The sequence below is a fragment of the Etheostoma spectabile genome, chromosome 15, assembly GCF_008692095.1.
Source record: "Etheostoma spectabile isolate EspeVRDwgs_2016 chromosome 15, UIUC_Espe_1.0, whole genome shotgun sequence".
Lineage (NCBI taxonomy): Eukaryota > Metazoa > Chordata > Actinopteri > Perciformes > Percidae > Etheostoma > Etheostoma spectabile.
The window spans coordinates 33836491-33847201 of record NC_045747.1 but is presented as its reverse complement, the minus strand read 5'-3'; the positions used below and the strand labels follow the sequence as shown (position 1 = coordinate 33847201).

Sequence of the window (10711 nt, the reverse complement as noted above, 5' to 3'; positions counted from 1 at the left end):
TCAACTTTAGCATGGGTGTGTAAACTTTCTCAAGCCGCTGTAAGCTGCTGATCCTCCTGGTTTGAGTTTGAATGAGTGTGCTAGACCTGGGGTCCTCAGGGTCGTTGTCCTCTGTGTCTTCAGTAGCTTCAGTATCATCTGTCTGAGTTTGTTCAGGACCGGAGGCTGAGGGACAATCAGAAAGGACTTTATTGCCACAGTAAGTTGCTCATATGTGGAATATTGACCTTGGCGATTGGTGCATATACACACAAACATTAAAAATTCATCAGGAATAAAATACAGTAAAAGAAACAAATAAATACAACATATACAAATAGTTGTTAAGTTCAAGGAAAAGGAGGCAGAATAGGTGATATAGCTAGACTGACGTGGTCAGAATATAAGTCTGATTCTGCTCTATTGGGCTGTGATTATCGGGGGGGGGGTGCAACCCGACCAGGAAAGAAAATGCCTCGCACTCGATTGAATAGACCTCCAACCAATCAGAGCAACGGGTTATGTTACGTATGCCCAGCGACGCATAGTTGTCAACAGAACTCAACTGCTAGCTACCGCTGATGTTACTAGCCGACGGCTAACGCTAATGACGCTACATCCACGTTACAGGCTTTACAGCATCTTTACATCTTTGGAGTGTATCATAAGATAACACCATGGATGTATTAATAGAACACATGGTGAATTACAACCATTAGTTGTATCCATTATTACAACTACAGGACCCTGGGAGGCCAGTCATGTGACATGGGCAGGAGCAGTCCCGCGGGTCTGTTCGCCAAGCGGTCTTTGGTGACGTGGTTGATTACGTTACTGTAGATCATCTGTCCATCATTATATAATGATTATCTCAAACTCAAATGTGGGCGGAGCCAAGTTCGGCTGGCATCCAGGCTACTATATAGCATCGCATCCCATTATCTACGACTCCTCCAGACAATCCATCCAGTTTTAAAAATAAAAACACACATTCATTCACATCTGTACATCTATGACACATGTAGGCAGTACAGTACAGGATGAAGTGTCCGAGAGGATTCGCTAGATTTTATACATTTGATCCGGTTGGTTTTGGTTTCAAATTGCAATGATGCGAGCTATACATGACATACCTACGTCCAGTCACCATCACCCTACGTGCGTTTTCCTATACTTGCCATTGTTTGGTTTGCAGACGTGCGTGCGTCTGACGTTGGCGTGTTGTCAACTTGGCGGGTAGCCTTCTATCACCGTTTGAATATATGGAGAAAAATGTATGGACAGATTAATTTAGTTGCCCATTTAACAATTCTATTATGCCATTACTACAAGTAGCATTTTTGTGTACTGATGCTGCTGCTGCAGTGTCCTGGTCTTCAGGTTGCCCTGCTCCCCCGTACTCTCGGAAAATAACTGAAAAGTGTCAAATCTTTGGAAATTTCTTTCCAACTGAATCTCATCAGTGATGGAATTTCTATTAAATATTTGGTCTCCCCTCCCCTTGTGCTCCTCATTTTGTTTGTTTTCTTTTTTTACGGTTCTGACGATGGTAGAACATGCTGAAATTGGGCCAAACTACCCTGAAGAAGATCCACACGCGACGACGGACCTAAGCATGGCTCAATTTGATCTTGACCTTCACACAGAGGTTCGGCTGTTTGGTCCGGGGTAGGGTTCCGATAAAACTAAAAAGTCAGAAAGTCCAGATAAAAGGAGGTACGTGTAACAAGGCCCTAGTCTTGTAGTAGATGCGCCACTGGTAGTGATACATCGGTGTGCTTACCATCCTCAGTTTGGTACAGCTCGGAGCCCTCTGCTCCCTCCCCGGCAGCATCAGGGTCAACATCTGTTTCTCCACTGCTCCCTGGACTGCACGACATCAAGGGAAAGGCATGTTTCAAGCATTTACAACCAGTGAACAAACACTGTGCATCCCTAGTTTGGATCAACGGAAGCCCCTCCCCTTCCTTTGGGAAACAACCACAGACTTCAAACTAGTGAGATACACGCTGAAAATGTTTTTGCATTTCCTCTCTGGGACCGATTGGTGGGATTGCTGTGGCCAATGAACACACAGGGATCCACTGGTAAGAGCCAATGAGGTGTAACCATGTATCAGCTGATTTAAATAGCTCATGTTACTGTATTGTGTCTACTGACCAGTTCCTTTTAGACTGTCCAAGGTCCTGCCTGAAGACCAGAGGGGACAGAGCTTTTTCAGTAGCAGGTCCTAAGCTCTGGAACTCTCTTCCTCAAAACATCAGAGCACCTACCTCTATTGAGAGCTTTAAATCACTTTTAAAAACATCTTTTTGTACTGGCTTTTAATATAAGCTGAGCTGTTACCTTTTATTGTTGTTACTGCTTTAGGTAAAGTTGTATCTGTTGTATTTTTTTATTGTTTTGGGCTGCTTTTAAAGTACTTTTAAATGACATGGAGGCTGAACACATTAGAAATTTAGATATTTTATGACCTTGTTCCTCACTATTTATTAACAGCATAAAGTGTTTTATGTTTTATGTTCATGATATATGTTATTTGTTATATGTCTGCAACCTTGTTGTTCGTGCTGCTGCTTATCTTGGCCAGGACACTCTTGGAAAAGAGAGTTTTAATCTCAATGAGTTTTTTCTTTCTGGTTAAATAAAGGTAAAATAAAATAAAAATAAATATTCTGTTATAGAAGTTTTTTTTTTGGCTATTTATTATGCTTTTTATCTCATGCTGTTCTCTGTATCTGTACAGCACTTTGGGGCAGTAGTGACGGTTTGTAAATGTGCTATAGAAATAAACGTTCACCTTTTGACCTTGAACAGTTATGATTATCATAAGGACCTTTCTGAGTGTGATTGGGTCCAAAGCTAATATGACATGACTCTGTTGTCATACTGATGAAATTATTGCTGTGGACATGTATATATCTATATATATACTTAATTTCAAGACAACAGGTAGACATGGAAGGAGAAATGTGTTTGTTTAGCGGATCAGAAAACAAGAAGGCTTCTTATTATAATAATAATAATAATAATAATAATAATAATAATAGGATGGGTGCATACTCATGAAATTTGAGGGGATTAAGTGAAGCATGTCGTCAGTGTTAGCCTGTTTGACACAAAGACCTGCAGCACATTGATGCTGTGCTTGTGTCCCCCCCTCCACACTGACCTTGGTGTGACGGTGGCTTTGGGCGGTGCCACCACTTCAGGAGTCAACGGCTCGTCGTCCAGCGTCTGGGACGTACACAGCATGTCGTTGGCGCTGCTGGCGCCCGACACCCCCGTCCCTGAAGCCGCCGCGGCTTCATCTGCCTCACCCAGCTCCCCCTCTGGGGGGGAAGTGCCAGGGTGGTCGGGAGATGGGGTTTCTGGGTCTGTGGGGGTCTTGGCTGGGATGTCCCCGGGCTGGGACAAAGCAGAGCTGCAATGGGACAAGGAATTGGGAATTAAAGGGAATGTGACATCTGTTGCTATATTGGAAGTATTTTACTTTAGGCCATTTTGGAGACTATACTAGCGGTACGTACTGATTTGGCCAAAATGTAGCATGTAGTATGCAGTATGTAAACAAAAGCAAAAATACAACAAAAATACCCAGATGTCGTACTGACGCACTCGGAAAAGAATCTCCAAGTATGCCTCGGACCAGACTACCTCGCTTACTGTATCCCACCATGCAAAGCACTGGAACAACTGTGGCTTGCAGCTGTGTTCACTTTGGATATGTTTTTAAGTGAGTAAATCAACAGTGTTGCTTTTGAATATGGACAGTTTTATGAAAATGTATGGTCCGGCTCAAAGGCCCCGCTGTGAGCTGGAGCTCTCTCAGGGGACGGGTCCCGTGGCTTTATTTCCCCGTTGATGGGCCGTTTGCTTAAATAACGCAAATAACTAACATCTTTGACTGTATTACTGCATGTCGCTTTTCTTGACATTTTTGTTTGTTTTTCGGATTTTTTTTTTATTGCTTTCTCAGACGTTTTTGTTGCTTTTTGACATTTTAGTCGCCATAAAGTCCGAAAAAAAGTCCGAAAAAAGTTCCTTGGTCATCATAGAATTTAGCAAATCAAACAAAGATTACTTTTTTTTTTTTAAGACATGTTTCATAGCATGAACAATAAAAACTCTCTGCTTCTGGGGGAATTTCTGATTCTCATAGTCAGTAAACCTGCCAAATTCAGCTTGAGTTTCGGCTCGAGTGTCGCATAACGGCAGTTTGAAAAACACTTTCCCGGGTTTTTGGTTTGTGGCCATAATCTATTGTGAAAATAATTTGAAATGCTGGCTGGATCAAAATCTGCAAGGCCGGATTCAGCCCGCGGGCTTCGAGTCTGACAGTGCAGTAGGCAGTTTTGAATACAGCCCTATTTTCAAATATACTTCTAACCATTGGTGTTTTTGGATCATATATGTTGGGCTGTTTATTGTACATGTAACCATTATTTGCAGGCACCACAGATTTCCATTGTCTGAACTGAACGTGAGATCCAGTCCCGTACCTGTACATGGACTCCCCCAGTGGCCGGCTGGTGTCAAAGCAGTCAGGGAGGATGATGATGTAATCCTCTGAGGAGGTGGAGGAGGAGCGACTCCTCGTCCGTTCTCTCTTCTCTCCATCTTTCTCCTTCTCCTCCTCGGGCCCCGTCTCTCTCTCCTTCACCCTGGACTCCGTGGGGGACTCCTCACCTTCAACTAAGTCACAGATGAACAAAAACGGATATGCTTCACAGAGTTTACAGTAGGCATGGGCCGGTTACCGCTAGTCTTCAAGGACAGAAAGTGCAGTTTAGAAATCCATCTCCCTGCCCGTGTGCAGTGTAAACAGGAAACAAGTTGTTTTACCTAAACATTTAAAAATAATAAATTTTAAAGCTATAATTGCAATACCCTAATACCGTGTAACTGTGTTATTTTTGCTGAAGGTTATCATACTGTCAGATGTTATACTGGCCCATGCCTCCTATACAGGGCATGCATTTCTCATAGGAAGAACAGCAGGTAAATGTCTATATCAACGACGTTTCGTCAGAGGTCCGTCCCTGTACTCTGTCTCTGTGTTGGCGTTCTAACCTCTGGTGGATTTCTGAGGACCATGGTGACTTGGTCCTCAGATCTCTGCAGGGTAAATCCAGACAGCTAGCTAGACTCTCTGTCCAATCTGAGGACTATGGTTACCTGGTCCTCAGATCTCTGCAGGGTAAATCCAGACAGCTAGCTAGACTGTCTGTCCAATCTGAGGACTATGGTTACCTGGTCCTCAGATCTCTGCAGGGTAAATCCAGACAGCTAGCTAGACTCTCTGTCCAATCTGAGGTTTCTGTTGACAACTAAAATTACTTCTGAACATCCAGTTGTTCCACCAAAACAACTTCCTTCCTGAGACTATTTAGCAGCGGCACCGTGGCTCTGTCCGGAGCTTAGCCCCACCCGAGACGATTGTGATTGGTTTATAGAGATATGCCAATAAACCAGAGCACGTTTTTCTCCCATCCCAGAATGCTGTGTGGACCAGCCAGACCTTCTTATGTTGCGCTGTGGAGGAAGGTCTGGCAATGCAAGACTACTGTTGCATTAAAGCGTACTTCCTGTTACCATCAGTAACCGCGGGTGTCGCCAAATCCCCAAAACTGAAATCTTGAGAATTACAACTTTAAAGGAGAAATCCGGTCGATTCCAACACGTAGCTCTGTTGTCTGTAAATGTGAAGGTCTGTCAGTAGAGAGACAAATGAAACCAATCGGTTGTGCCTACACCGAGTTATCCTCCTGCTAGAGTTAGCACCCAACAGGCTTTAACAGGGCAAGTAATAAACGTGTTTTTAGCCTCTAAACATGTTTGAAATGTCATTACCAGTGCCTACCCATGTGAAGTGATTCCTTCTGAGTGAACACAGTCAATCTGACTTGTTGGAGATTTGAAAGAAATGCATGAAAGTTGTGTTAATTCAGCTGTGTTTAGTTCCTGTGTTGAGAGGCCGTTAGAGAGCTTAGGGACCGTCTACAAACAACAACTCAGAAAAGAGAAACAAACATATTACGTTCTGTAGTACAACTATCAGGAGAAAAGTTATAGTTTGGAGACACTAACTTATTTAATCATTAAATTGATAGCATACATATTTTAGTTTTATCTCTTTTTGGTGTTGTAGTTTGTAGATGGTCCCTAAGCTCTCTAACTGGTCTCAACACAGGAACAAAACAGCTGAATTAACACAACTTTCATGTATTTCTGTCACATCTACAGCAGTCAGATTGATTGTGTTCACTCTAAAGGAATCACTCAGATCACTCACATCATGGGGGGGGCACTTTTAATAACATTTTGAACATGTTTAGAGGCTAAAAACAGGTTTATAACTTGCCCTGTTTGAGCCTGTTGGGTGCTAACTCTAGCAGGAGGATAACTCGGATTTAGACAGCACCGATTGGTTAGTTTTTCTCTCTACTGACAGACCTCCACATTTACAGATAACAGAGCTACGTGTTGGAATCGACCGGAATTTTCTATTAAAGTCAAAGATGAGTTGCATTTCCTTTCAGATTGAGACAAATCGAGTTGAATTATGTCATCAGATTCATGACTCAAGTCCATTCCACACCTCTCATTCTCACATAATGTTTTTTTTTTGTAATCAAGAACATTTGTTACATTTGTTTTCTGCTATCACCTGTGGTTGTGTGCTCCTGCTGTGTGGAGCTGGGCGGAGAGAGGAGCAGGGTCGGCGCGGAGCTGGGGCCGGGTCCCGGGGCCGGGGTCCCAGACAGGGGGGCAGGCAGGGAGACTTTCAGCAGGGGAGGGAGGGAAGCCTGAAGCGTGGCTGCCGCGTTCAGGTGTTTTTCGGAGGTGCTGGGGCTGCTGTCTGGGCTCTCCTCTGCTTTCACTGTTCTACTCTTCACGCAGGGGGAGGACGAGGAGGAGCCGCCCTGAGCAGCCGGGCGCACCACTGAGCGCAAACAGGAAGTCCACTGTTAGATACTGGGCCTCTGATGCTTGGCTCTTTCAATCACATGCAAACACACGCAGCTGCAGGCAGAGTGAACAACTTGAATCTGAAATACTGCTGAACACACTAGAGTTTGTGTTTGGATGTCTGAAATAATTCGTGTTTTTAGCCATTTATATTCTATCTTGTTTTTATATCTAATGCACCTCCAGTTGTGGCACTTACAATTTCATCGTATGGGTCTCTGTAAAAGGATAACAAATATCAGGTTTCCATTGATTGTCTCAGCATGGATTTGTAACAGCCCTGCTCATTGGGAGAACATTTCATTAATTAGCCCTTCAACTTTAACTTTGTTTTTCTGGGACCAAATTTAAAACGCAAACTTTTGTTTGACACTTTCGTCGCTTTTATTCGTGTTTTTGTCCCTTTTTTGTAGTTTTCGAAGCTTTTCCCGAAGGTTTTGTCACTTTTTTCAAAGTTTTTGTTGATTTTTTTTCTCTGCCCTTTTGGCGTATTAGTTGTTCCCCCCACCCCCCCCTCAACATTTTTGTTTGTCCTTTTTTCTATCTTTCAAATGCTATAAAATTGTAGCCTGTTGTGGGCGGGGCTAAATTCGGCTGGCATTCAGTTTAACAAAATTTAATTAAAAATTTTTTTCCCAATGAAAGTAGTAAACTGATCGTGTCATTTAAATGTGAAGAGCGTTGTAGGGAACCATCCAAGTTATTTTTTTGACGGATCAACCGCGGATCAACTGCAAAGTTGAACCATAATAACGGTGTGTGAAATGCATTTTTATTTAAAGTAGGCTGATAAATGTCTATGAAGGGTTGCCATGAAAATATTCAGGCAACGACATTTTCACTTCACGTGAAAGGCGCATGTTAAAATCCGCTGCTTATACTGCATGGGTGCCCTAACGAGCGGTATCTAACGCGGATTTCTGAGCCTCATTTCAGTGCCGCTTAAATGTTATAACGTTTTACTTGGCAGCAGGTAACGTTAGCCTACCGTTAGCTAGCAGATGAATTAAACCAGTTAAAATGCTGACCGCTAAACGGTACAAAGTGTGTCTGTATTTCACTGGTGAGGATCCCAACACCGGGGCGTACAACCGTGATGCCGCTAAAGCAGCGAGCTACACAAACCAGCACTATGGTCACTGCTGTTGTCAACCCCGTGGTGCATTCAAAGTTATTGTAAAATACCCTTTCCTCATCGTTTCTTTGTCGTTTAACCGCAATTCGCTGGGGAAAGAAGTCAATATTGTCAGGAAATCATTTAAATTCCTCCTTTGTTGTGCTGATCCGATCTGTGAGTTTTCCGTTACACCCCTAGTCCTGGACTATACTTGCCCAAATGTTAGACCACTCATTGAATAATGAGGTTGTTTTACCAGCCCCTGGTACTGGATAGTAGATTGATATGTCAGTCACTCAGCCATTCATTAAACTCATTATGGCAAGATTGATGAAAATAAAAAACTCGCAGGATGGTAGGCAATGTATTACGAGATTTTTAAGGTGGATAAAGTAAGAAAAACATGACTGATTGTAACTGACTCAGAAAAGGATTTAGTGCCGAGTAAGTAACACTTGGCAAGGAGGTTTTGGTCCTGATGGACGGCAGTCTCAGTCTGGGGTGAGAGGGGTCGGCGTAGTGTCACATGCTTATTTATTATGGGTGGAAATCAACAGACGCCTCCCGACCAATATTATCACGATACTTCTGCCACGATACAATATCAATGCGATTTTGAACATATTGCAATATTCTGTAAGATATTGCAATTTATAACCTTTTCTCTAACTTCTAATTTTTCCCAATTTCAAATTACGTCCCCGACCGGGAACTTTGTCAACATCTGTTTCATCTAAAAAGAAACATTCTGTTTCTTCATATCACTTCAACTTTATTGCTGCAAAATGGGAAAAACTGACCAACACATATATAATATATAATAAAAGATCCATAATTGGCGAAACAATATTGCCACTGAAAATATAGCGACACTATGTTGTATCTTCCCCCACCCCTATTATTTATTTCACAGATTATCACAGATAAGATTTTATTTAGATTGAATTAACAGTTAAAACAGTTGTTAACTGTAATTCCATTAAACTCTGATTAACAAGCCTTTATAAACCTCAAAATATTTCTTTAAATCTTTCTTCAAAAGTACATAAACTAAAAGTCTACAGTGCAAGACGGAGCAGCATATCAGATATTCAAAATCAGAGTACGCAATTTCTCGCAGTGTTTGGCCAAATATATATTCTGGGATAGAGCGTAAAAAGAGTGCCTTTCATGAAGTGAGTTCATATTTTCCACATACTTTTTCATAACAGATATCATGAGCTGCTGAGTGACTGTGATATGTAGATATATTTGTTTCACGTTCCGAAACTGTCTGTTTTGAGGGAAATGATATTTCTTGTCATAATGCCAGATGGATATATGCTTTTATGTTTCTCTGCTGTTACTTTTTCAAGCAATCAAAGCCTGGGATCAGATTTGAGGCTTTCAGACCTGTAACCTCTGCTGACTGACCTGTCCCTTTCCCGGGGCGGGGCCCTCTCAGAGGGGCGTGGTCTAGCGGCTCCTCCAGGGTCAATGAGCGGATCACAGTCTCACAAACAAACTGAGTCCCGCTGATGTCGTCTTCTCCTTCCTCCTGAGCCGGGACTCCGCCCCCCTCTCCTCCCGATCCCGCCCCGTGAGGGACATCTGAGGACCAGAAACAGGTGGACAGACGTCATGTTAAATGTCTGTTAAACAAAGCAGGGAGCTCCGTTATCACCATGTTTCGGTGCGGCCCTCGTGGACCAAGATAGTCGCAGGTGAACTGATTGCTAAATACAGACTCCACTGTCAACATGGAACCATAACTGATAGATTATGAAGAGGTGCATTTCAGCTTGCATTTGGAAAACAAGTACATTGTTAATTTCAGAGTAAAAGCATGCCCTAATGAAAACAAGTGGAAAAAAATCCCTGCAGACACCCTCTCGTTCCTGAAGGCTAACGTCTGACATCAGGGAGAAGATTCTGTGTGTCCCCACACTTGAGTTATTGTTTATCCCAAACTCTATCTATCTAATTATTAGGCACTTTTTATTATTTTGTATTGCCAGTACAGGCATATTTGTCCTTTCTTTATGTCCTACAATGCTTTGTTGATCTACTGATCTTATGTTTGTGTTTCATGTTGATTTTATGTCAATTTTAGAATGTTTTTTCTTTTATATATATATGTTGTAAAGCAACAGATTATAGCACAATGCTCAAAACAATGACCTCTCAGGCACAATAATCAGAGATGATAAAATTGCCATACTTTTGTACTCAGTGTGCTTTAACAATGAAGTGCTAGCCTACGTGCCAGTACTAGTCAATCCTATTCAGTAAATCAGATGTCTTATATCAAAATAAAGCATGTTTCTGTCTTGAGGACAGGAAGTCCTGCAACTAACCCTACTTTAAAAGGTCCCATGGCATGAAAATATCACTTTATGTTTTTTTTTAAACATTAATATGTGTTCCCCCAGCCTGCCTATGGTCCCTCAGTGGCTAGAAATGACGAGCCCTGGGTATCCTGCTCTGCCTTTGAGAAAATAAAAGGTCAGATGGGCTGATCTGAAATCTTGCCCCTTATGAGGTCATAAGGTTGCCTCCCCTTTTTATGCTTTGCCCGCCCAGAGAATTTGGCCCCCCATGAGAGAGAGACATTATGGCTTTCAAACGAGGAAAGTGGCAGTTGGTCAAGGCCACACCCCCCCC

General features: G+C 42.5%; 2 protein-coding genes across 2 annotated transcripts in view; both read right to left on the bottom strand.

The window, feature by feature from the left end:
* Positions 1 to 199, bottom strand: part of LOC116702601 (transmembrane protein 106A) — a 17985-nt gene extending 17786 nt beyond the window's left edge. The window contains exon 1 of the mRNA XM_032536917.1: positions 188 to 199. The gene's annotated coding sequence lies outside the window, so the exon portion shown is untranslated. The remainder of the gene's footprint in view (positions 1 to 187) is intronic.
* The window catches only part of LOC116702575 (next to BRCA1 gene 1 protein-like), a gene marked incomplete at its 5' end in the record, with an annotated part of 45973 nt that overhangs the window by 3524 nt on the left and 31738 nt on the right, over positions 1 to 10711 (bottom strand). The window contains 6 exon segments of the mRNA XM_032536868.1: positions 87 to 165; positions 1763 to 1848; positions 3152 to 3403; positions 4482 to 4674; positions 6650 to 6925; positions 9482 to 9658. Coding sequence (XP_032392759.1) covers positions 87 to 165; positions 1763 to 1848; positions 3152 to 3403; positions 4482 to 4674; positions 6650 to 6925; positions 9482 to 9658 — 1063 coding nt within the window.